This window comes from Dendropsophus ebraccatus, chromosome 8 (genome assembly GCF_027789765.1).
Source record: "Dendropsophus ebraccatus isolate aDenEbr1 chromosome 8, aDenEbr1.pat, whole genome shotgun sequence".
Classification (NCBI taxonomy): domain Eukaryota; kingdom Metazoa; phylum Chordata; class Amphibia; order Anura; family Hylidae; genus Dendropsophus; species Dendropsophus ebraccatus.
Window position 1 is genome coordinate 16,320,680 of NC_091461.1, and position 26,821 is coordinate 16,347,500.

At 44.4% G+C, this 26,821-nt stretch overlaps 1 protein-coding gene and 2 non-coding genes across 6 annotated transcripts; all 3 read right to left on the bottom strand.

Annotated features, from left to right (window-relative positions):
• Positions 1–1,362: 1,362 nt before the first annotated feature.
• CHD4 (chromodomain helicase DNA binding protein 4) lies at positions 1,363–25,638 on the bottom strand. Of its 4 annotated transcripts, none has more exons than XM_069979928.1 (38): positions 25,501–25,638; positions 20,421–20,539; positions 20,088–20,273; positions 18,761–18,879; positions 17,453–17,715; positions 16,976–17,100; positions 16,734–16,869; positions 16,452–16,618; positions 16,113–16,349; positions 15,828–16,031; positions 15,533–15,741; positions 15,101–15,232; positions 14,850–14,946; positions 14,584–14,775; positions 14,285–14,485; positions 14,051–14,188; positions 13,842–13,963; positions 13,231–13,404; positions 13,002–13,143; positions 12,760–12,891; positions 12,475–12,592; positions 11,179–11,303; positions 10,868–11,102; positions 10,600–10,772; positions 9,973–10,153; positions 9,802–9,888; positions 7,563–7,651; positions 6,414–6,547; positions 6,182–6,326; positions 5,829–5,994; positions 5,449–5,531; positions 5,124–5,325; positions 4,904–5,029; positions 4,143–4,251; positions 3,829–3,961; positions 3,336–3,531; positions 2,570–2,733; positions 1,363–1,895 (listed from the first exon to the last, which is right to left on the bottom strand). In XM_069979928.1, exons 1-38 carry the CDS (start codon positions 25,568–25,570, stop codon positions 1,878–1,880), a joined length of 5,649 nt encoding a protein of 1,882 aa, XP_069836029.1. In that variant the 5' UTR covers positions 25,571–25,638; the 3' UTR covers positions 1,363–1,877. The 4 variants fall into 4 exon arrangements, with proteins under 4 accessions (XP_069836029.1, XP_069836027.1, XP_069836028.1 ...); XM_069979926.1 differs by having other exon boundaries at positions 7,563–7,648; positions 16,452–16,630; XM_069979927.1 differs by having other exon boundaries at positions 1,363–1,892; positions 16,452–16,630.
• LOC138800203 (small Cajal body-specific RNA 11) lies at positions 5,606–5,738 on the bottom strand. Its single transcript, XR_011364405.1, has one exon. It is a non-coding gene; the product is annotated as a small Cajal body-specific RNA 11 (non-coding RNA).
• On the bottom strand, positions 10,256–10,387 carry LOC138800202 (small Cajal body-specific RNA 11). The gene has a single exon (XR_011364404.1). It is a non-coding gene; the product is annotated as a small Cajal body-specific RNA 11 (non-coding RNA).
• Positions 25,639–26,821: the final 1,183 nt, after the last annotated feature.

Here is a 26,821-nt window from a genome sequence, read left to right on the forward strand (position 1 = left end):
CAACTATTTCTCCCCTTTGCATCACTGTAGGAGAAGCTATGAGGACTGTTACATTCTCAGAGGTGCTATACCTGGAAGGTGAAGGGTCGATAACACTTTGCTACCTCCGCGCTGCTCTGATCACCTATATAACACGCTGCATCCAGATTCCGCCGCTCGCATCTCCGCCTGGTCAGGCAGATTCCATCGTCCATCCAAAGTCTGAATCCGCCTGACCATAGAATAGAGTCTATGGAACAGGTGGAGATGCGAGCAGGAGTGCGCAGGGGCAAGAGGCGGAATCCGTGGGATGTTCTCCATGCGGATTCCTCAGTGTGAAGGCACCCTAAGACCCCCAACTCCTATTTAGACAGATGTAATAGTCACCATTTCCTTTAAGATCACTCCTGAATGTGTTGTTGAATGATCTAAACAAATAGGTCTCACTATGATCTAAAGCAGGGGAGGGGGGGTTGGAATGAAACTCAGGCTCTCCCGCTGTTGCATAACTACAACCCCCATCATGCCTGGACGGCCAAAGCTTTAGCTGACAATGATGGTAATAGTGCAACAGCTGGAGGGAGGTAGTTTCCCTTTCTCTGCATGTGGAGTACGATGCTGCAGTAGAGGTAAGGCACCACCCGGCACTCGGAGTATTTCACATGACTTGCACTAGCGTCAGATTTAGCTTCCAGTAAGGGGGCCTTTACACAGATTTAGCTGACAGATTTTTGAAGCCAAAGTCAGGAATGGATTTAAAGAGAAAAACTCGAGTCTTTTCTTTATGACGTGTTCCCTGTTTATAGTCTGTTCCTGGCTTTGGCTTCAAAAATCTGTCATTTGTAAGGCTTCAAGATTAAAGATCTGGATGAGAAGTTCCTCTATCCCTACAGCCACCTTGGTTTTCCTATAGGTTTCAGGATTAGATTTCTCTATGAGCCGTATCTGGTAATGGAACAAAGTAGAAACACCAGACGGAGCCTGTGGATCCTTCACCCAATGCGTGACACACTTTTCCGACACATTTACCATCCTCCTGTTATAGAAGATTAGACATAAAGACTTTAATCTATAATCAATAAACAGCGCCCCTCATTTCTGCGGTGATGTCTGGTATTGCAGCTCAGCCCATGTACAGGCGTTAGCCTCTCTTTACACAAGCCCAATGACTTATGTGTACAAGTGCCGTTCTGCTTTAGGAGGAGGCGCTCTTCCATTAGGTAGCCCTCTGCTGCCCTTGAAGCAAACATTTTTTGGGGCTGCAACAGCAATAATTCATCCCAAACCCACAGCAGCCATGCAGAATGAAGGTGACCATCCATCCGTGTGTTAATCACCAGCCCTCCCCTCCCCGCCATACAGAACTCAGAAAGAAGACGTCTCTATAGTGTTTTGTGTTTTATTATACGACAACGCGTTCTGTATTAAAAAGGATGGAGGTAGGGTGTCTGTCCTGGGTGACACCCCTCCTGCCCCCCTCGGGCAGCGTGAGGGGATTGGAGCAAATAAAATTAAAGACAAACAAAAACAAAAGTATTTCCTTCTGACGCCAGGATGCAATTTGCTCCTGTGCACAGGGAGAGTTTCTGGCCTTTGGGGTATTTGGTGCAACCCTGAACCCCCTGGATGAAGGGGTGGACCCCATTTTATGAAGCAGCAGCAGCACCATATGATCTGCCCTCAGGCTAGTGCGGTCACAGTGACGCCTTGTAGGATCAGGATTCCTGTGACCCCCCCTACATAATTGTTCCTGGGGTGGGGTTCAGCTCTGCTGAGTCTTGTCCCTGGATGCCGATTTGGTGAACAGGTCCGGTGCTCTTCCTGGGGTCGTCTGCTCTGAGTTGGGAATGTATGGGGTGGGTGGACGCTTTAGCCTCCTGACCAGAGGAGGGGGGTTGTTATTGCTGAGCCATCTGCTGTAGAAAGAGAGAACTTATTAGAGGAAAGTTGGGTGAAGGGTGCCGAATACTTTATGTACAGCGCAAACTTATAATGGCAATTCCCTAATGTAAAATATTCTAGAATTCTAGTCTTCTGTTTGTTCCTGAATCTTATAGGTCACAGCTGTCAGACTTAGGCCCTCCAGCGGTTGCAAAACTACAATTCTCATCATGCCTGGAAAGCTAAAGCTTTGGCTGTCCAGGCATGGTGGGAATTGTAGTTTTGCAACAGCCGGAGGGCCTGAGTTTAACCCTCCTGCTATAGGTGGTAAAGAGACAATTACTCTGAGGCTAGTTGTGTCTGTCCAAGGTAAAACCCTGAGGGGGAGGCACTTGGGTGCATTCATCATACATAGGATAGAACAGAGCCTGTGCTATTCCATCCAGCAAAGTACAACATATACCAACTCAATGGAGGCCAAAATGGGGCTCTATGGAAACATTTACTGAGAGCGCATATAACATGCACTGTGAATGTAATGTCGGCTTAGCCTTAGACCACTATGCACAGTAATCTATACGGTACAGATCAACTTCAGAAATATGGAGCTGATGCATTGGCACTATATTTATTCTCACACTATATCACCAGTTAGGCATTTCCCTTCTATATAAATACTCCATCTTGTTATAGCATTGCTCAGTCTTACCTGCTGGGGTTGAGGTTCACCACTCCTGCTTGCCAGTCGGCTCAAAATGTTGCGTTCTGACATCTGTAACCTGACTGCCACCGGAGGAATTCGAGCAATGGTGGCTGGAAGTCGGGTGACGTCTGCTTTCATATCGCTCAATAATTCTTCCAACTGCTTAAGTACTAGGAACATAGGAGGGGATACGCGTCAGGATAAAGCTAACAGTATGTGTGTAACACATCCAAGACTCTACAGCACCAGTGTCCAATGGTGCGTTTACACAGAGATTTATCTGACAGATTTTTTAAGCCAAAGCCAGGAACAGACTATAAACAGGGTTAGGTCATAAAGGAAAGACTGAGATTCCCTGTCTTTTCAAATCCATTCCTGACTTTGGCTTCCAAAATTGGTCAGATAAATCTGCCTGTGTATACGCACCATTACTTACAGCCCATCAGCTGTTGCAACATTACAATTCCCATCATGCCTTAATGGCTAAAGCTGAAGTTCTCCAGGCATGATGGGCTTGTTGTCGTCCATTATTTAATAAAGAACTTTGATTTTTCCTCTATAAGTGTGCCTAGTGTTATATGACACTTTTCTTCTGTTATTTTGTATATTATGTTTAGTATGTCATCCTATGAGCACCTATTCATTGGCTGTGCAGTCCTGTTTTGCAACAGCTGGAGGGCCGTGAGTTTGACGCCCCGCTCTATAAAAAGGACCAATAATCACCTGAGGTTACTCAGATGTTTAAGTGGACTGCAGGCAGGGTAGTGCTTACCTTTATGTAAGACAGCGTTGGCTGGCTTGTTCCCTGCCATAGACTCTTTAGATAAGTGCTGGTGACTTTCGGCCAAACACTCCACCTCTGCAAACCGCGTATTCAGAGCCATGGATGGGTGCGAGGGATCTTCAGACATGTTTAGATAAGCGGCTCGTCTCAGCTGCTCCTCTATGACAAGGGCCTGTTCAAGGAGCTGTAAGGAAAGGAGGAGAAATGGACATAAGCAACTCTGAATGGGGTTAACCTGCAATTCCAGCACACACCATGGACCAGAGTTGCGCTGCTACTGGGGAAGATCAAGAAAACAGCTCTGTATCCATCAGACACCCATCATGAAGGCAAGCTAACTGCAGGTTTCTTTGTGCAAAACAGTGATAAGCTTAGAATGAGCAAGATTAGAGAGAATGCTGGGAAATCAAAGAAAAATGATGGCAGCATCAGAAGATGATTATAATCCATCCTCCCCAGAAGACAATGAGGCAGCACTGACCTTAAACCGTCGTGCCAGGAACTTGTTTTTGATCTCCAGGAAGTTGCCTCTGTTCACTTCTCCTTTGAATGGCTCGTTGAGGATGGCATACCGCACATCGTTCTGGATGTCCTGCCAGCGGGCATAGCCATGGCTGAGAGATGACGCTAAGGAAAAGCTCTTCTACAACATAACATTTATATACCACCAACTCATCCTGCAAGGCTGTAATATCAGTAGGCCCTACTCTAACCCATTCCCCACTGGTTGCTGAGCATGGAAACCGTTTTATCGCCCTGCAGTAACAGTGCATTTGCTTTCCGATCAAAGGATACTTTATAATGCCAGACAGCAGCCAATAGTCGTGTCTTCTGTGCCAGATTTCATAAGTCTTCTTTGTAACTGTGGCCGCTCGCTCTTCGTTCTGCCATAATGAATGTAGTTCTAGGGGAGGGAAACAAGGAATGAAACACTTAGCTTTAAAAGAGATTCTAAAAGCCAAATCCCTGTCCTGATCAGGGGTATTCTGACAGTAGTATACATCATACGTGTAGGATTATACAACACAATAGCCAGGCTGTTTATACCAGGAGACATGACTGTCATGTCATTTAGTACCCTTCCCCAATCTGGAAAAATCATCTAGATTTAATTTAAAGTTATGGGGACCTCCTGACAGACGTTTGGTATGCTGAATATCCAGCAGCCCTATCCTTTGGTTTTTAATGGATTTGTCTTTTTAAAGAAACTTCTGACACGTGAGAAGTTTTGATCAGTGAGGTTCCCAGTGCAGAGACTAGGACTGGTCAGCATTGGGACCCCCTCTGATCATGTCATTTGGACGTGTCATAAAGTTAGAGACAGATAAGCTTTAAACTGAGAAGATTCTATAGAGGAGTCTGGCAGCGCCCCCTCTCCATACAGAACACATTAAAGCTTGTGCTTATTTATGTGTATAGTGGAATTAGGAGAGTGCCACGTCAGCTGCCATCATACATGTATGGCTACCTTAACCCAAAAGGATTACAAGGGGATTTTCCTTAGCAGAATAGTACAAACAGTCAGAGACAAAGACTGCAGCTTCCTCTCATTTTACCTGTGAAGCCTCCATCTGCAATGTTAAACATAAACCTCTGCTTGGTGGCTGCAGCCTTCTTCTTGATCTCCTCTGTGGTTTCTTTGGGAGTCTCTCCATTCTGTAAAGTGACTGGTTGTACGTCATCTAAAAAAAAGAAAGCAGGTAGAATAAAAGTGTGAGACATTCATTCACATACATAGCACAGAGCAAGCCAAGTAATAAGAGGAGGCATCTGAACCTTTCTTCACATCATCCACAGCGATAACATCATCATTGGCTTTCTCTGGTTCTGGCTTCTTATCGTCGGTCTCCATGGGCTCAGAAGCGGGAGACTTCTCCTGTTTTTCAGCCTCTTCTGCCTTCACCTCAGTTGGAGCAGACTCTGCTGGGGTGCGAGGCTCTGCGGCTGCTGCTGGTGGCGGCGGCGCTGGTGGTGTACTCTGGGAGAAATAAGATTTACCAAGTTTAGGGTATATAAAGAGCTCAGTGTTATCAATATTAAAGTAGGATAGCATCATATGTGTGGGGATAACACATGGAGAACGCAGCAGACTGCCCCTCACCTCACTATTCTCCTCAGGTGGTTTGGTTTCCGGTTGTGCGTTTTCCTCTTTCACAGCCGCTTCCTCAGTTTTCACACCTTCCTCTGCAGAAATGAGAAAATAAAATAGCAGATTAACACCCCCAAAAATAAGAAAACAGCAGCCTCCTATATCATCATGTGTCCTGTCGAGCCTTTAAGGGAGTGCGCCTTTCTGTGTGCAGCCCTCCTAAACAGACAGAGATGCTGTACGTCTGGCCCGAGTCCTCAGATCACAGACATGACATAAGGAACTTTCATGTGCTCAGACAGACAATTATCAGCCAGTTCACAAGGTTAGGTTTCCTCTGCTCTGTGCAAATGACAAAAAAGAAAGCTGTACTGAAGTCTGTAATATCATACCATTAACTACAGAGGGAGCCGGAGTATTGGGCTGTGTGTCCCCTGGCGTTGATGGGGTGGGAGTCTTAGGAGATGGAGAGTCAACAGGTGAAGTCTTCTTGTTCTCCTCCTGTTCAGCGAGCTCCGGCATACTCCAGCGGCCATTCACATGCTCAAACTCTTGGACCTGATGGAGACACGTTGACATTTTTATTATTTTTTTTACCAAAAATCCCAGGATGTAAATCCAGCCGTACACATGACATTAAGTGATTTCTGGCTGCTGTGTATGAATAGCTCTGAAAACAAGGCTGCAGTTCCTTTACATTACGTAATTTCACGCCCTGAATATAGAACAGCAGGAAGAATCTCACCTTCTTGCGAATGAGTGACATAACTCCAATTCTTGTTAACACATGCTGGCGAGAGAGACCTTCCCGTGGAACGCCATCTGCAAATGTCTCCGCTCCATCTGCGCCCGGTTCACAGAGATGACGCATAAACAGTGACACGTAAGCTCTGGAAAATGTAAAGAACAGTGTAAGACGACCGGCTGAGAACCACAGCAGATTATATAAGTAGTTTGGGGAGAACGGGAAATCTTACTTAAATTCCTTTTCAGATTTTCCACGCAAGTCTCTGACAAGCCATTGGGTGGTGAACGCGTCCTGTGGTGGCATACCATAACGCATGATAGCGTTCAGGAAAGCCTTTCGCTGACGGGCATTGAAGCCCAAAACCTAGAAAAATGCACATCGCTTATTGTGGTGCACTGCAATGCCTAAAGCAATATGAGACCTTGCAGAGGGTCTGAATTAGGAATCTCATTTTGTGTCTACAAATCCTATGCAGATATAGGTGTCCATGGTAAGTGTACAAACACATGCAAAACAGCAGTATAATTCCTGTATGATTTCCTCAGCGCACCAGGTGAGTCTTATGCTACAGGGAGGTTGGCACGCTTTGGGCTACAGCCCGTTGCCTCAGTCCCTTGACTGTATCCAGGGATAGGTGGGAAAGCCCCCCCTCACACTGCTGCTCCCAAGGGAACAGGAAACAGAACAGGTTAGAATGGCTGTTCGCATCTTTTAAAGATCCAAGGATTCTGTATCCAGTTTCTTGTCCAATTGGGAGTAGGAGGTGGACCTCTCAGAGGGTGCAGTCAAAGGGTGAAAAGAGAACAGTATTTGATACAATGCTGATTTTGCAGGTTTCCCCACCTACAAAGAATGGATAGATGTGTATTTTTTATCGTAGGTAACTTCAACTATTAAAAAAAATAAATAAATAAATTCCAGAAACATTACATAGTATCACCGGAGGAGGAGATTTCTATTTAGAGGAGTATTTCCATCTGGAACATTTGTCCTATCCACAGGATTCCCGAGAAGCAGAAGAAGCATAGTCTACGGTGCTAAGTTGTTTATGCAGCTCCCGATTTAGGGTACGTTCACGCTTACCGGATCCACGGAGCATTTTCTGCCGCGAATCCGCAGCAGGTTTTATTTAAATAACTGAACACAGCATCAAATCTGCTGCGGATGTGCTGTGGATCCTGTAGGTGTGAACGCACCCCAAGTCTATAATAATAATGGAAGCTGCATAATTTGTACCACTCTGCATCACAGCCACCCCCAGGCCCCAATATACTGAGCCGGCCTGTTCGAGATAGATGCAGGTCACGGAGGTGAAATCTGCAGCTATGAGATATTTCTAGCGTATACACAGAATAGACCAAGATGGTACAATTGTTACCTCAATGTTGCCTCCAACACGAGCCAGCAGGGGCGGTAATGGTTTATCTTTATCATTCCTCAAGCCTTTCCTGTTGGGTCGGCGGGCTGCTGTGAAAAGTGAATGAAACATTTATATAATGGACAATATAAGAACTATAATACAGCCAGCTATAAGATACTCAGAACTACAGTGCCTACAAGTAGTATTCAACCCCCTGCAGATTTAGCAGGTTTGATAAGATGCAAATAAGTTAGAGACTTCAAACTTAATAATTTATTAACAGATGCATAAATATTTCAAACCAAAAAGTTACGTTGCTCAGTTAAATTATAATAAATTTTAAACATAAAAGGTGTGGGTCAATTATTATTCAACCCTTAGGTTTAATATTTTGTGGAAAAACCCTTGTTTGCAATTACAGCTAATAGTCTTTTATAAGACCTGATCAGGCCGGCACAGGTCTCTCGAGTTATCTTGGCCCACTCCTCCATGCAGATCTTCTCCAAGTTATCTAGGTTCTTTGGGTGTTTCATGTGGACTTGAATGTGGACCAGATGGCCAGGCCCCTTGGCTGAGAAGCAGCCCCACAGCATGATGCTGCCACCACCATGCTGGGCTGCAGGCATGGTATTCTTGGGGTCGTATGCAGTGCCATCCAGTTGCCAAACGTGTGGTTGGCACCAAAGATCTCGATCTTGGTCTCATCAGACCAGAGAACCTTGAATCAGTCCTTCAAGTGATCATGAGCAAACCATAGACGAGCCTTGACATGACGCGTCGAAAGTAAAAATGTACCTTACAGGCTCGTCTGGAATGGAGACCATTGTGGTGGAGTACGTTACTTATGGTATTGACTGAAATTAATGTCCCCACTGCCATGAGATCTTCCCGAAGCTCCTTCCTTGTTGTCCTTGGGTCAGCCTTGACTCTTCGGACAAGCCTGACCTCGGCATGGGAGGAAACTTTCAAAGGCTGTTCAGGCCGTGGAAGGCTAACAGTAGTTCCATAAGCCTTCCACTTCCGGATGATAATCCCAACAGTGGAGACAGGTAGGCCCAACTCCTTGGAAAGGGTTTTGTACCCCTTGCCAGCCTTGTGACCCTCCACAATCTTGTCTCTGATGGCCTTGGAATGCTCCTTTGTCTTTCCCATGTTAACCATGTATGAGTGCTGTTCACAAGTTTGGGGAGGGTCTTAAATGGTCAGAAAAGGCAGGAAAAACAGATAATTTAAACATGTGAAGCTCACTGTTCTTTGTGCCTGAACTACTTCTTAATACTTTAGGGGAACCAAACAGAATTCTGGTGGTTTGAGGGGTTGAATAATAATTGACCCTCTGAATAAACTTCTCAATTTTAAAAAACAATAAACAAAGAAATAGACTGACGAGTTTGGGTAAGGGGCCTCCCTGCGAGGAACCATAAGGGGGTCTCTGCGACCACGACCGGATGGTTGCTAGAGGGATTCGTGTAGAATGGGGATAGTAGTGGTTCAGTAGCATGAGGGAGCTAAACATGGCTGCTGGAGTTAGTGGAGTGGGTGGGCTTAGCTGGGGGGCTTTGTGTAGAGACAAAGAGAATTAGCTAGGCAGCGGGAATACCTGTGGGAGGTATTCCAGGTGTGAGAAGGGGCAGGGTTATGAGAATAAAAGGAGAGGGAGCTGGAGCAAGCACTTTTTTACAGGTCCAACCCACCCACCCTGTTTTTTTATCAAGGTTTTTTGTACTACTGTGTTTGTTACGGTTTTTCATATTGTTGCAGGTTCAATGTTTATGTAAGGCGGAAATCACGCTCCCCTTTTCATCCAGTTGGTTCCATTTGGTGAGGGGCCCCTTTGCACGGTTCTGCAAGGCGGCAGGCCGCGTCAATGGGAGAGGGATTGCCTAGGCGGGTCACCCTCACCCTCACCTTGGTTCCTGGGGAAAAGGAGGGCGTGATTTGTGTTGGTCCTCCCCATGTGTATTTAAGTTGTAATAAAATGCAGCATACGCTGCAAAATTTTGGCCAAAATGTGTGTGTGTTATTTATTTCTGTATCATGTAAGTTTTAGCTAAGGGAGGGAGGGGAGTTAGCAGGTTCCCCCCTTAAACATTCTTTTTTGCTGTAGTGCATTTCACACTTCCAGGCTGATCTACAGTCCAAATGTCACAATGCCAAGTTTATTCCGAATGTGTAAACCTGCTAAATCTGCAGGGGGTTGAATACTACTTGTAGGCACTGTATAACACAATCAGCCGAGTATGAATTACTCGCTCACCTTCTGATCGTTCATCGAAGTCTTCATCTCCTTCTTCAGAGGCCACAGAATAATCAGACTGGTTATCGGACTGATCGTCTTGCCAATCTGAGAACAGAAGAGGATGGATGTTCAGGACAACTGGCAAGCTCCAAGATCACATAACAGAACACACGAGTGTAGGCCACTTACCTCTATCTTCCTGGCTGCCGTCATTGTAGTTAACCTGTTTACGGATTCTCTTTCCTTTACCCAGATTTCGAGCCAGGTCTTCCTGCTGTTGCTCATAATGATGTCTGAGAAGTTTCTCCCAGTAATCTGGATCCACGCTCTCCTCCTGCTTGATGATTTCCCGGACAACTTCCTCTTCATCCTAGAAAACCCACAAGAGGCTGCAGAATTAGCTTTAAACAGAAACCACATGCATATATGCCAGCAAAACAAGAGAAGGATAAATAACAATATTTTAACTTAAACTGTCCAGTCGAGCCTTTAAGGGAGTGCACGTTGCTGTGTGCAGCCCTCCTAAACAGACAGGGTTACTTTATGTCCAGCCATGACCCCAACTTGTATTGAGAAAGAGGGAGCAAGAGTATTGGCTGGACAAAAAAAAAAAAAAAAAAAAAAAAGGGAGGGGGGGGGGGGGGGGGTTGACATTATTGATCAAGGAGTCTCAAAAGGTGCCAGATGGTGACCCAATATTACCTTTGACACCACCTGTATAATGACTCCATGGCCCTAACCCATTGAGAGCAGTCCAATGTCCCTTACAGCCATACTGCACATAAAGCAGTACAGCATTATACTCTGCTCACTCACCTCCATCTCCTCTTCACGGACCACATATTGGGCCACTTTGAAGGAGCTCAGATACTCGTTCATTCCCTGTATTTCTGTTTCTTCAATCTCATCTTGGTTCCTGTCCAACAATCGAGCTATGGCTTTATCATCGTAGTGAATGACGCTGCTGTCCTCACTTTCCTTGTTTTCACCTGTGATTATGAGAAGTGATCAGAGTTATATGACTATGACAAGTGTGGGGTGAATGACCAAACTCTGCTTTAGTGGAATATGAACAACCATCTACCTTCTGTGGCTTCATCTTTGAAAAGTTCTTCTGTACCAAACTTCAGGATATCATCCAGTTCCTGCTTGGACATTGATCCCGTCTTGGATCCAAGACCCGGTCTTACCACCAAGTGAGTGAGCATCATCTTCTTCTTTGCTACCTGAGTAATCCTTTCTTCCACAGAAGCTCTAGTTACAAATCGGTAAATCATCACCTTCTTATTCTGTCCAATACGATGGGCTCTGCTGAAAGCCTATTGGGCAAGAAAAAGAAGTTAGAGATGCACAAGAAAGCAAAAATAATCAAGGGAATATTTAGGCTTTCCATACCTGAATATCATTGTGAGGGTTCCAGTCAGAGTCATAGATGATCACAGTGTCGGCTGTGGCAAGGTTAATGCCCAAGCCTCCAGCTCGAGTTGACAGAAGGAAACAGAACTGTTGTGCACCCGGCGCTAGAACACAGAAAGGGAAAGATTTCAGCATACAATGGTCTTATTCTTTTATGACTGAACGCTAAAATATTGAAGTGCAGCTGGGACCTAACTCCATGTGCCCCTTCTGACCAGCGGTTACACAGAGCGATAATCGGCCAATTATTGCTCTGGGTAATGGTGCATTTACACAGATTATCTGACAGATTTTTGAAGCAAAAGCCAGGAATGGATTAGAAAAGAGCAGGAATCTCAGTCTTTCCTTTATGACCTGGTCCCTCTTTATAGTTCATTCCTGGCTTTGGCTTTCAAGATCTGTCAGATAAATCTGTCCGTGTAAATGCACCATAATAGAGACAAATGATCAGCAGATGACAATGATCATCAGCTGAGAGCGTCTTTTGGTCCTCACCTAAAATCACTGTCGCGTATCACTACGTGCAACAGCAATGTGCGGTAGCAGCTGACAATTGTAAAAACAAAAAACCCCTGTATTATCCCTCCATGCTCCCGGTGTTCTTCTGCCCTCTGCTTGCTTCCCAGGGCCGCCACGCTGTAACTTCATACTAGATCTCTGAACGGACAGGCCGGTCAGCAAATCACTGGCTGCAGTGGTCCAGTCCAGCGATTGGCTGAGCTGCCTTTCAGTTCAGAGACCCAGCTATAAGAAGCGAGCAGAAGGCAGAACACCAGAAGCATAGAGATTTAGGGCGAGGGCTGCACGGACATCGCTAACTCTCTCTGTGCAGCCCTTGCTACACAAATATCGAGCCATGTAATAGGCTTAGTACACGAGCGCCAATCTAGAAGATCAGCACTTGTATACATTATTGATCGGCTACTTAAAAGGACCCCAAGGACCATTGCAGCTTGAGACGGTGCTGCAACATCTTCAATGTTTAAACCTGCTGTCAGCTATGTATAGTGGCGGTGCATGGTACTGCAGCACTGTCCCACTCAAGTAACCAGGATGCACTGTAGTACTTGGTACCACAACTTCATATTAATAAGGTGGACGCATTAACAATTGCAGATATGCTGGGAGTCAGACCCCTGCTGATCTAATACGGATAGTCATCAATTTAAGGCTTTAAAGGCCGACTAACCTGAAATGAACACACATTAACCACCACAGACCTTCATAGCTCACAATTCCAAAAAAAAAAAAAAAAAACAACCCCAAAAAACTCACCGTTAAAGCGATCAATAGCTTCTTGACGCATGTTTCCAGTGATTCCTCCATCTATTCTCTCATATTTATAGCCCTCGTGTTCCAGGAAGTCTTCCAGCAAGTCCAACATTTTGGTCATCTGAACAGAGAGGTCTGAGGTCAATAAACCTGCAACGCTGTTTTACAGTCGGTTCATAAGCCGATACATAAAGACACTAAAAACCACCATTTAAAAGAGAAACTACCCTAAATCCTCAACTTCATTCTGAAACCCTTTAAATGAAGATTAGAAACAGGATTGCTAACCTGGGAGAAGATGAGTACTCTGTGCCCATCGTCCTTCAGTTTTCTCAACATCTTCTGCAGAAGTAGACACTTTCCAGACCCCTTGATGAGGGCGCTGCCGTCATACATTCCATTGGGCATCTTGGGTGCCTCCTGCAGGTAACAAGTAGAATAAATTGTGTCATGAATGCCGTATAGCACTAATATATCTGCTTAAAGCTCCACAGCATTGTTATTCAGTTTGATGTCAGCCCGTCTCTCACCATAGCAGCTACTGGGAAGAGGTATGGGTGATTGCAGCATTTTTTCAGGTCCATCACAACGTTCAGTAGAGACACTTGATTACCGCCTCCTCGAGCATTAAGAGCTTCAAAATTTCTCGTGAGGATGAACTTGTAATATTTTCTAAAAAAAGAAAACAGATTAGTATAGAATAATAGACAGGACTACAAGTTCAGAGAGAACAATAAGAAAGCCTTCGCCAATACTCACTTCTGCATGGGGCTAAGTTCAACACGAACAATGAGCTCGGTCTTTGAAGGCATGTTCTTGAAGACATCAGCCTTTAATCTTCTCAACATGTGGGGACCCAACATGTCATGAAGCTTCTTGATTTGATCTTCCTTTGCAATATCTGCAAATTCTTCCAGGAAACCTTCCAGATTACTGCATGGAAATGACAAGTAGTTAGACAAGTAGCAGAAATGCACACTTTTTTTAAAAAAAATATACACTATTTTTCAGGGGTTTCCCAGGACTTTATTTGGATGGCCGCAGCATTTTCATTGCACAGCCCTGTATATGGGGTAAAAGCTGTACCCACTATCTCAGCTCCTCTCATTCACATTAACGGGATGAGCTTCAATATTAGGACCTGTAGTTACCGAATGCGCAGAGCTGTGTCTGGTAATCATGCAGAGCTCACATTAGCATCAAACGGATCTTCGATCAGCTGATCTGCAAACATGCTGGGAGTCAGACCCCCACTGATCAGATAGCCAATACAATGAGCCATCACTATAAACGTCCAAGAAAACACCTTTACTATAAATATATGATCTTAGGTCTATTACAGTCCAATATTTTTTTTTGTAGCTACATACTTGAACCGCTCTGGCGTTAAGAAGTTTAGTAAGTGGAACAATTCCTCAAGGTTGTTCTGCAATGGGGTTCCTGTTAGAAGCAACTTGTGCTGAAGACTATATCCATTAAGAACCCTGAAGAACTGAGAAAATGAGAAAACACATTAACTACAGCAAAGTGCACAGCAGACAAGGTAATAGTGAAGTGGCTGGAGAATTGGACAACTTACCTTGGACTGGTTATTTTTTAGACGATGAGCTTCATCTACTACTAAGCAGGCCCAATCTATGGATCCCAGGACAGCCATATCAATGGTGATCAGTTCATACGAAGTTAGCAAAACATGGAACTTTACAGATGCCTCTTTCTGTAAAGAGACAATAAAAGGCATAAAATTCCCAATTACAGAAGTTAAGATTCTCCAAAAAGTGACAACCAAGATAAAAAAGACTTTGTGACAAACCTTCATGCGCGAAGCTTTTTTGCCACCCCGTATAGCATTGTCCTCAAATGAGAACTCATTCTCTCGGATAACGGCACGGCTGTCCTTGTCTCCCACATAGGTGACCACGTACATATCTGGTGCCCACATTTCAAACTCTCGCTCCCAGTTAATAATGGTGGAAAGAGGAGCACTGACCAAGAAGGGACCTTTGGAGTGACCCTAAAAATATAAGTAAAATGTTTAGAGCCATTTATCATGTAAGATAAGAGGCGTACTCACAGCGCTGTCTTCTTACAGAACATTGACCTGACACGTACCTCCTTGTAGAGAGAGTACAAGAAAACTGCTGTCTGTACAGTCTTTCCCAGACCCATTTCATCTGCCAAGATGGTGTCAGTGCCTTGTGCCCATGAGAAACGCAACCAATTCAGACCCTCCAACTGGTATGGATGAAGTGTTCCACCGGTGGAATCCAGGTACTCCGGCTGCCGATCGTACTTCACTGTAGGCTGAGGGACAAAGTGGTTGTGAGCATCATTACAGAACACACTACACCTGCCTAGTAAGTGGTTAAGTAACCTACATCAACTGTGGGAGTTTCCGGCGGCCTCTCCGGTTTCTTTACTTTAAGTTTCTTCACCCTCTTCCCAGGGCGACCGTCATCCCCGCACATAAGTTCCCTGTACAAAACAGAGCAGGACGTTTTAGTGTTACTACAAAATATAGGAAGCAGCATTAGGCACCCTGATTCATAGCACTATGGATGTGGATTTACCACAGTAGAGACCTCTAAGTGCACCCCATTGTGTTAGTTGTAAACCCATGATAACCTACCTGTGGTTCCAGTAGGCTTGCTTGTACATGTCGTAATCTTGAACATCTGCATCTTCCAGTTCCCAGGATGCCTGGTCATATGCAAGGTCCCGCCACTTGATCAAGTAATGGATGTTCCCCTTCTTGTCCATACTGAGGAGAGAAGGTATATTTATAAATATAAGGATAAAAATAAAATCAAAAACAACTTTTGTGGGAGTGACAAGTGAAATAAAAAGTTCACAATACCAATAAGCTTACTATCTACTGGTAAGAATTATAATGGTTAGCATTACTAAAGGTAACTAGTTCTTGCTATACGCAGTTCACCTGCTTTGTACACAGGGGATGAGCAGAACCCAGGACTAGAAATAACCAAATCATTCCAGACTCCCACAATCCTTTCTAAAGCACCCCCCACCCACCATCTTTGACATTCCCCGTCTCGTTTACCTGTGGTTTAGGATTCTGTGAATCATCATCCACTCTGGTTTGATACCATATCGATAAAATTTCTCCTCCATTTCTAAATACTTTGGATCTTTGTTTTTCCTCTTGCGGCTTTTTTCCTCTTCATCTACTCCGTAGTCACCAGCGGGAGGCTCATCCATGTCATTCTTTCTCTGGTAGTTTCTAAACATAACCTGGCAGTGCAACTCCAGCTGTCGAATAAGAGGCAAATAGAATTGAGCAAGAGCTCCTAATTCATATTCCCCACACAAAAGGCCACAACTTTATCCAGACGTACCTGCAGTTCTGTAACCCAGGAACAATGCAGATAAGACATTGCTTGCCACTTGACAAAGAACTCTCGCTCTGGACGTCCTTCCAAAGGTTTGGGCGGAGGAGCATCAGGATCCGCATCGGCTGGCTTCGGCACTGGCGTTGGAGGAGGAGGCTGTCCCCATTTCCATATCAGTATTTTCTGAATTTTACCTTTAAGTGCTGGACACTACAAAAGAGAAAGCAAGACATTAAACTCCATCCCCAAACTGAACCCATAAGTATTATGTATGGTTCTGAAAGTACTCACAGTACATCTGGGACACAACCACTCTCCGTTGGGTATTTCTGGCAGTGGTGGGTTCAGACAATGAATATGGTAAGAAGAAGGGCAGGCATCACAACAAAGTAGCTCTCCTCCATCTTTACAAACACGACAAAATTCCATGTGATGATCTTCTTCCTCTGGGTCACCTACAGTCTCATCCAAGTCATCGTCACACTCTGAATTGTCTTCTTTAGCTTCCCATTGTACTCCCTCCTTTTCCTGAAATATACAGTCAATGAATATACAAGGAGCAATAATAAAGTGACACCAAACGCAGCACTATACATGAAGTCAAGCATATTTTAGGCAAAGGCCACTTACACAGTGAGGACAGCTCCATTTGCCCTCAGGTGCTTTGTCCATATCTGGGTCCAGGCAAACCATGTGGTAGGCTCGTGGGCATGTGTCACACAAGATGATCTCTCCTCCTTGTTGGCAAACCTCGCAGTAGTCCTGGTGGTCTGTCTCGTAACCGTCAACTCCACCTGCTGTATCACCATCTGCCAAGATTAGAGCTCATCATTCAAAAAAAAACAAACAAAAAAAAAAAAACATTTTGTCCACAATAGACTAGCACCACCATAAACAAGCTTTAATATTTACCCTTCTTTTTCTTCTTGTTAGCTTTAAGTTTCTTACGACTTCGGCTGCTCTTGCTGGTTGATCCGTCAGAGACTGACATGCTATTCATGCTGCCTTCGTCATAGTCAGAGTCTACATCAAGGTCCTCCTCCTCACTCTGAGGGAAAAGACAATGGGAATTAGGTCTAATATAATATACAACCAGCCTCCACTACTGTTCATGAAAACATATTCCCAAAACGCCAGCATATTTTATTACTTACAGATGACCGCTTGCGTTTTGAACCAAAACCCCCAAGCTTGATTTTCAGAGGGGCCACTTTCTTGGCTTTGGTTTTCTTATTTTCTGGTGGACGGACAATCTTTGGTTTCTTTCTGGCATTGGGTCCTTAAAAAAATATGCAGAGGAAAAATTAAGGGCCCTGTTGATTTTTACTGGACTGTTCACACTGTAATTTGTGGATCTGCAAAAAAAATACTAACAAGCCCTAGTACAGGCCGTAATTGCAGCATAAATTCACCTATAGGGGGTCTATGGAAGTATCCGTAAATTGCGGATGTTACAGAACTAACATCTGCAAAAAGTATGGATCACCTTGATTTATCACCTTCCCACTTTTAGCAGATCTGCAAAAATATGCATTACTGATTTTTTTTTTTTATGCAGATTGCAGACATAATACACTGTCCTGAAAAGACTACTGAATGTGTAGCCTTACAGAGATAACACTTTCAATTACCTTTTCCTTCCTTAGTTTTTGCTTTGCGCAGAGGAACCTCGACAGGCGGAGGTGGTGGTGGTGGTGGTGGTGGAGCAACAACAGGCTCTGTGGAAGCCACCATGCTTTCAACCACAGCCACGGCAGCAGCGGCTGCAGCAGCAACAGAAGCACCAGAGCTGCCCTTCAATGGATTGTTGGTACTAAACTCTCTCCACTTTGCTCCGAGAACCATCATCATCTTGGACACAGCAATTTTGGGGTTCTTTGCTGCTATAAGCGGCCTAAATAAAGGAAATTATTAAATAAGGTTTATCTAAAATGCACTCATATCTCCTGACCCTATATCTCCCAACTTAACCTGGTTTCATTTTTGCTTGGGAGGATGAACTAGACATTCCGTATTATATATATATATATATATATATATATATATATATATATATATATATATATATATATATATATATATATATATATATATATATAAAAAAATCTCTCTCCAACAAAAGTCACACAAAACAATGACAATTTTATATAACTTCATATGATTTAGATGGGGTTTGACAACCAATGACACTTGTGTGAGAGGGCACCTCTGTTCAGTCCACATCTTTTGGTCTTGCCCAAAGCTTAAATTGTTTTAGGAATCTGTCACCAAGGCAATACATGAGATGTGTGAACCGTCCCACAATTAACTCTATGGCTGTCCCCTCAACCCTGTTAACCAAAAATTAGGTTAATCTAATCATTGCAGCCAAACTCTTTATACCAGATCACCTCCCCAACATTATCGGATTGACACAACAAAGCAGACCAACCACACACTATGGAAGAGTTAGTGAGCTCAACGTACAGGCCCCACTACAAACTTAAACGAACTTTTTCCCCCTGGTTGAAATAGAAGTTGGTCCCCCACATTCATCTTTATTCCAGACTGGCCTCTTGCAATGTCCCTTTCCCTCTTACTCTGCTCTATGTGATACACAATATTGCACCAAGTCCTACTCTGTGAATTAATCGGCACCACCACCAGTTTTCTCTCCTTTGTCTGATGTGTTAGTTTGTCTGTTTGTATTATGTGTTTTTGGAGGGTTACTATGCCTCTTATGTAACACGTTCTGTTGATGCACTGTGCTTCTTGTGATGAAGCTTTGGCAAAGAGACGCACAACGTATTATACTGCTTTGTCTTTGATTTCTTGACTCTCTTTCCTCTGTCTGTTATACTTGATAAATTAAAGACTGCATAAAAATAAAGAGAATAAAAGAGAAAAAACACACAGGGGAGGACTTTTTCTTTTTTTAATCAAAACAATGAAGTATATACCTGACGAACTGACTGAAGGCTTTATAATTTGTCAGCGTTCTATAATCATCCTCTGTGAACACGTGATCAATGTCCTCCATACCCCAGTCCTCCAGAAGCTGCCCTGAAGACTTTGGTTCCTATAAGCAAACAAACATTAAATATAAGTCATAGCCCGTAGCAATTCTAGTGAAACCTCTCAATTGACCATTCCCTTATCTAGACCAGATTTTCAGTTCCACCCACCATACGTTATGCATACCATCTTTAAAACAATCAGCCAAAACTGTGTGAAAAATTGGTAATCTAAAAGGCCCTTTTACGTGGGCTGATTATTGTGCAAATGGGCCTCCATAGGTTGGCTCATTGGATATAGCTGTGTGTTAGTGGCCAGTGATCAGCTTTTTGTTGGGCCTCTTGTAGGCCACTAGAGATGAGCAAACTTACAGTAAGTTGGGGTATGTGCCAACCGGAATACTTGGCATTTGACTCCCAGTAGCTGGAGACAATGGATGCCGCCTTAAAGGGGTTGTACACCAAAAAAATGTTTTCTTTCAAATCAACTGTTACCATAAAGTGCCAGAGATTTGTAATTTACTTCTATTAAAAAATCTCAAGCCTTCCAGTACTTATCAGCTGCTGTATGCCCAGCAGGAAGTTGTATTATTTCCAGTCTGGAGAGCAGGAGAGGTTTTCTATGGGGATTTGCTGCTGCTCTGGACAGTTCCTGACATGGACAGAGGAGGCAACAGAGAGCACTGTGTCAGACAGGAAAGAAAACACCACTTCCTGCAGGACACACAGCAGCTGATAAGTACTGGAAGACTTAAGATTTTTTTAATAGAAGTGAATTACAAATCTCTGGCACTTTATGGCACCAGTTGATTTGAAAGAAAAAAAATTGGTGAACAACCCCTTTAAGGCTCTTCTCCAGCCACTGGGAATCAAAGGCCAAACAGTCAGGTTCGCAAACCTACTGTAAGTTTGCTCATCTCTATTGGCCACACATGACACATCTAAACAGAGAATGTGCAGCCAAGAGTGAAGAATTTTTTTATATGTTATTTAGAGTGATGAATTTAAATGGCTGCACAAACAATCCAGCAACCGTTCGGGTGGCCAGGTCACACAACTTATTGAGCCTTGTGAAGGCTGTGTAAACAAGAGCTGATCTGTGCTAGTTATCACAGCAGCTTTGGGCCATCTAAAAAGGCCCTAAAATATTCTTAACTTTGTAGGCTCTCTTGGTGGCATAGGAAGGCCCATCAATAGAGAAATTTCTACTATAATTAATCCCTGTGAAGTTGGCTAAATCTTCCCATTGTGGCCCTCCGCACACAACACAGACCTTAGAGTCATCGTCGTCATCTTCTTCCTCCTCACGCTTTGCTTTGACTTTCTTCTCTTTCTTCTGTGTCAGCTTTTTCTTCTTTTTCTTCCCAGGGGTGTAATCGCTGCCTTCACTGTCAGATCGAGCAAGGCCTCCATCATCCTCTCCAAAATCATTGCCTTCACCAGAGCTATCATCCAGGTCCTGAGAAGAGAAGTAAGAGTCTGTATTGCTGCCGAGCACACGTCATGTTGTGCTGATGCTGGACTGTGCTTCCTACACTCCGAACCCGCCGCCTGCCCACACATCATTGCTTAGATTTCTGAGATGTGTAACATGGAGTAGACTCACCTCCTTCTTCTGTCTCTTCCCCTTGGGTGTCTTGGATTCCCGTGGTTTTTTAGGCTTCTTTTTCTTCTTCACTTTAGGAGTTTCCACCTCAGAGAGGTCTTCATCCAAGTCATCATCATCTATAAGGGAATAAACCAGGGTTTTTAGTGGTCTACACTTAAAAGGACAACTTAACTTTTAGGGCTTTTCTTTTATTAGATTAAAACCAGGTAGAGACGGGGACATTTTGAAATGCAGAGTATATGGAAGAGCAATCTAGTAATCACATAGCTGAAATGGTCTGGATAATAAAAGGATCACCTCTATGTAAGAAGAGGGGGAGGGGGAGTGGGTGAACAAGCCAGGGTGGGGGTGGGGCAAGACGACATGGTGAAGGTAGCATTTTGCACACGGAATATATTCAGGCATAGGCAGATAACACCATCTGCAGCTTGGGCTGTCATTGGACACGAAGGACACTAGAAAGGAAAGAGTGGGCATTTCCTTAGAGCTCTGCAGCCATTTTGTTCATGTGATTTAGTAGCTTGGGCTGTGTCGGACCTGGCAGGAATCACCAGTGCGGATGGCAAAGCTCTGCGCTGTGCAATATCATCCTGTTCGCAGGACACAATAGAGAATCCCTGCTGTGTACAGCCGGAGCAGCGACCATATGCAACGTTATACGTGCCCCACATACATACAGATCACCGCCTAAATACGTGTTACTCCTCCAAGAGATTAGGAGGTTTAATCCAGCCACGTCCTCGTTCTATCGCCCTACAGACATCACTGCTGAAAACCACACATAAAGCGGGCGGTCTTCCCTATGAGAATCCCTACAAAACAGCAGGGCTTCCTACTCTTACAAAATAGATTATAGTAGATTACAGCCCTAGTCACCACTTCCTGCCAAGTTCCCACCATAGACATATAAGACTATCCCATTTCATTCATATGAGAATCACTAGAGAACTGCAGCAACAATGCATACGCCGGCCTGTGCCTCTCCAGCTGTTACTAAACTACAACTCCCAGCATGAAAAGACAGTCTTCAGTGCAGTCAGCCCCATATGAATGTGGACAGTCATGTGCATAAGGCATGCTGGAAGTTGTAGTTTTGAAAAAGCTAAAGGAGCCAGGGGAGAACACTGGAAATTCCAATGGATTGGATGAAATACTGTGTATAATATAGTCCCATTAACATTACAGGTACAATACATATACATAGAAGGCATAGACCAAGCCTTTTAATACAACCAGCCCTATTGTGGCATACAGTAGCTAGAGATGTGTTATTCCAGGCTTTATAGTGGATGCACACAGCCAGTCCTATCCTATACCTAGAGATATATGTTACTATAGGCTTTACAGTGGATGCACACAGCCAGTCCTATCCTATACCTAGAGATATATGTTACTATAGGCTTTATAGTGGATGCACACAGCCAGTACTATCCTATACCTAGAGATATATGTTACTATAGGCTTTATAGTGGATGCACACAGCCAGTCCTATCCTATACCTAGAGATGTGTTACTGCAGGCTTTATCGTTGATGCACACAGCCAGTCCTATCCTATACCTAGATATATGTAACAACCCTACTCTATATAAACATATTTGTGAATGAGCTTACATTTCCAGCAGATTCAGCACACAGCCCTGTAACACCAAGACCGCCTCTCCTGCCTTGCATTAGGTGTACGCATGACGCCAAGTCACATTGCAGTGCTGGTATACGGCTGTATATGGAGAGACAGTCACATGTGACAGCCCTCAGGTCACCGATCAGTTGCTGGGTAGGAGAACAAAAGCCCGGGAAAGGCAGGAATAGTGGCTCATATGGGGGAGGGGGGGGGGCCGAGCATGGCATGAGAGAGGAGGAGGCAGCAGCAGCAAGATACAGAGAAAGGAGACACGCAGAGCAGTTCCTTTAAGAGGAAAAGGGCACAAGGTGCACAGCGGGAGACAAGGCAGAGATCCAGGCCCGTGGCCCACACTCGCTTATGGAGAGGGGATAGAGAAGTAAAAAAGCACATGCAGAGGGAGGTGGGGGCTTCCCCTTGTCTGACAGCCCCCCTCCCGCCCACACTGCACACGCAGCTCCGCAAGGGGGAGGGGTGGGGGGTGAGCTTTTGTTTCTTTAGGACAGGACAGTTAATGGCTGCTTTACTTTCCGACTTTGACAAGATGGCAGCACCCCAAACATCCAGGCTGCACCTCACACCCACCAGGCTCAGGAGGTGCCCATGGATCCAGGCCTGGCAGCCTCTGTGCCAGTCATTTAACTCTATCACATCCTATCACCTGGGCCTGCAGGTCTGAACATTGCCAAAACACAAGAGTAAAAGGGATCTAATGGGCGGATGTAAAAACACAGACCATAGCATAACCTGAGGAACACAAGCTGTATGTCTCCAGATACAATGTATATATGTGTGCACAGCAGAGACTAGCAATTCAGTCTGCATAGCTGAGACTACCATAATATATATATATATATATATATATATATATATATATATATATATATATATATATATATATATATATATATATATATATATATATATATATTATAATATATGTACACACATGACAGTGTATACCCCAGACACAGAGCTGCACTAGTACAGAAAGCCATAGACTACAGTGTAAAGGAGAGAGATATATAAACATCAGGATCCAACAAGACAGAATTTGGATCATCAGATCTGTGACACACGTGATGCCGCTTTCAGATGACAGTAACATGAGTGCATTTTAGGGTCACGTTACAGAGATCACATAGGGGGCTCACAGCAGAAGTCTATGCAGTCATAAAGCAATAAAATTGAAGTCTACAAAAGCCAAAATGTATGAAGGACCCTAGGAGGAGATCAGAGCATGCTACAACATATTATAATGGCTATTACACACTGCCTGGTGTGAACGGGGACAGTTCAGGGGCAGACAATAATACAATGGTGCCCATAGGCTGGATCCTGCTCTCTCATATACACCAGCCCTGGTACAGCGATCAGATCTCTCTTCTATAAGGGCTCCCTCACATCTCGCTTTCAGGCTACTGTTAGGACACAAGCAAAATGGTGCACAGACAAATCACATCCACCAAATGTAGATCACTAGTGACCATGTTAAATCTGTTTCTCACGCACTTCTTTCCAGGACTAAACATTTGGGAAACAAATCATCGTAGTCACTAGTAAATTACGTTCAGTCTATTGGATGTCCGGCAGTATCTCTTTATACTGCCATATATTAGTGACATAGGTGGAGTTCTCCTAGTCCAAGCTGAGAGGCACAGGACAGATCCCACCACAGGCCTAGATATAGAGATGCTGAGGCAGGATCAGGACATGTACGAGAATATTGCATCCCATCCCCATTGAAATAGCTATAAGGAGCCACGTTCACAATAGCCAGGTACAGTGATCAGAATCCATGATGGGGACACCACAGCGGGGAGGAAGCGAGACCTTCAGTGCACAGATCAGAAGTGACAACTGTGGGGTGTTACATAACCATAGGCCATCCATGTATATATAATGAATGTGCTGCAGACAAGGACCAGAGGACGACGGGTAAATGTCCAACAACATCAGCTCCATCAGTCTATAGTGGACACAGACCCGAGCAGGAGGTGGTGAGAAGACGTGACCTAAAGGAACCATATTACTTCTGCCAGGATTGATCCCTCTGCATCGATCAGTTACTCGTGACGTCAATCTCCTGACACCCATGATATTGTCCCAAGTCCAATGTTAGGCCCCCTCCGTGATCCCAGCCAGGTTATGTGCTAATAAATGTGATGCAGACCGGCCTGAAACCCAATCCGTTCTATTAATATCCTACAATAAGCAATCTGGGGATTTAAAGGAGAACTCCACCCAAAGTCACAGCGGGATACACATGGAGTGAATTTGCCACATTGTACACTATCCTGTCAGGGACTTGACCTACACTACGGGGAGAGGTGAAGTCATTTTAGCATAGACACATTTTTATTGGGCTTTGCTGATGCCTTCATGCAGAACATGGAGAGAAGAGGCATGAATGCACCTGAGCAGAATCTATCCAGGTGATAAGTGGTTAACCTCCCCTGTGGGGGCACAAGATGTTACACATGTGAGAGTCAGCAGTACCAACAGTTAATACACTTACTACATACATACTAGCTTTTTTCAGGGGGGCAAATTATGATTTATTATCAGCACGTGAGCAGCTCAGAAACTATAACGTTCACTCAACGCCTTCAGTGCAAATCTATGGGATGTCCAGAGATTCTGTACGTCGCTCACTTCAGCAGCCGACTACGGAGTTGCCAGGAGTTTTGAATCGTATCTTTCTACTGCAACCAAATAGGAGGAATCCTTTTAAAGGGCCTTTCTGTGGACCCAGTAGGGGGTTCTGAGATATAATACAGGGGCGTTAGCGCTTGTTTGACCAGAGCAGAGAATTGGTACAAACAACGTCTCTGGTTCTGGAGGACCTGTCCTGCATTATACAAACAATATAACTGCAATACACAGTGTATATTCACATGTGCTACTACAGGGAAAAATACACTACCACTACTACGTATCCCCACAGATTACAGCCGATGTCTTGGGCGCCAGGGAGATAAAAGTGATGTAAAGGAGCCTTATTAACTAATATTTCAGAGATCCCAGACCCAGAAAAATACTTGGTAGACATCAGGATTACCTCTTCTCCGCAAGCCTCTATAGAGAGGTATTTTCCTGTGGCACTACGGACAGTGCTGGGATCGATAGTTTTGCAATGGTTGGAGCGCTACAATTCTGGTGGGGGGACTACCATAGATAAAAAGCCAGCATCTACCTAGGGAATTCGATTACATTGACGGCATCATCATTTATTTCCTATCCATGGCTCTAGTCAAATGGAGAACATGGGACTCCTTATGATCAGCCTGTCCGAAAACACAACTTGCTGATGTCACCCATAGTGACCAATCACAGCTCAGCTTTCATAAGGAGCTCCGGTGAAACAAGAGTCGAGCTGTGATTGGTCACGACCATCAGAAGCAGGAAAAAAAAAAAAAAAAAGTAGACTGGAGAATGGTAAACACAATCCTTACCTTGATGGTGGCTATTAAGCATGACTTCGATTTCGCCGTCACTACCCGGGGAGGAGGGTCCCATAGCCATGATGTTACTGCTGCTGTTGTTGTTGATGGCACCACGAAGCAGAGGTTAATATTCCAAGGAATGTCGGTGAGCCACAGGAGAGAGGGCTGTAACAGAGGAACGAAAAGCCAGCTGTGAGTTATAGGAAGACTGACATCATACGGGGGGGGGGTCACTAACTTATATAACTGGTGTAAATGCACAGTGTCATTCTAAGGTCCTGTTACTACCTCCATGTGCAAAACCAGAACCATGCGGCAGAAGGTGGCTCTCAAAAAGTTGCAAAACTACAACTCCCATCACCCATCATGCATGTGATTACCACCCAATAAAAATGAAAAAAAAAAAAAAAAAAAAAAAAAGGCTGTGGAGGCATGAAGGGAGTAGTAGTTTTAGGGGGAACACAAACACGTGACCACACCACAACTTTCTCTGTCACCCATCACTATCCCCCCCCTCCCTGACATGCCGGCCCATACACACACATCCATCCAGGCGCAGGCTAAAGTTCACAGCCATCTCCTGAGGACAGGAACACTGCTGCCGGTGGCCAAGACGTGTAGTGCAGCTTCCGGAGGAGCCCTTTGTCAGGCCGGCCCGAGTGCGTGTGAGCCAGGCCGGCCGCCTGCTGCTGGGGGTTGTAGTCCCCTGTAATAGGAGCCACAGCTGGGGGGAGGAGGAGGCGGAGGGGAGAGAGAAGGCCAATTGTCCTGAGGGGGCGGTGAACGGCCATTATAATCATCTCAGGGGGGTTAGAATGTTATAATAGTATAGTGATTATAACACCGGCAAAACAATGACCCCCCCTGCTCCTCCCCCCAGGGGGGCAAAATGCAGTCAGATAGAGAATATATAGTCTAATATATACAAACCATAATATATATATATATACACACACACTTCACAGATAAACTATTTAAGATACACAAACTGTGTGTATAATATATATATACACACACACACATATATGATCTGTAGGATATATAGATGTTATATACTCTATTATCCCTGTACTCCTATACATGTGTATACAGATATATGTAATCCCCCCTATCCTGTATATAAATATAATCCCCTATCCTGTATATACAGATATATGTGCTGTCCTCTATAGATTATATATATACACAGTCCTCCGTGTATATCCCGCTCTCCCGGCCGTGTGTGGTGTCGGCCGCAGATTGCCGCACAGTGGCGCGCAGCCGGAGCGCCCCGTTCACACTCACATCCCTGTCTGTGGTCCGCACACACAATAGGCCGGTCTCCCGTCGG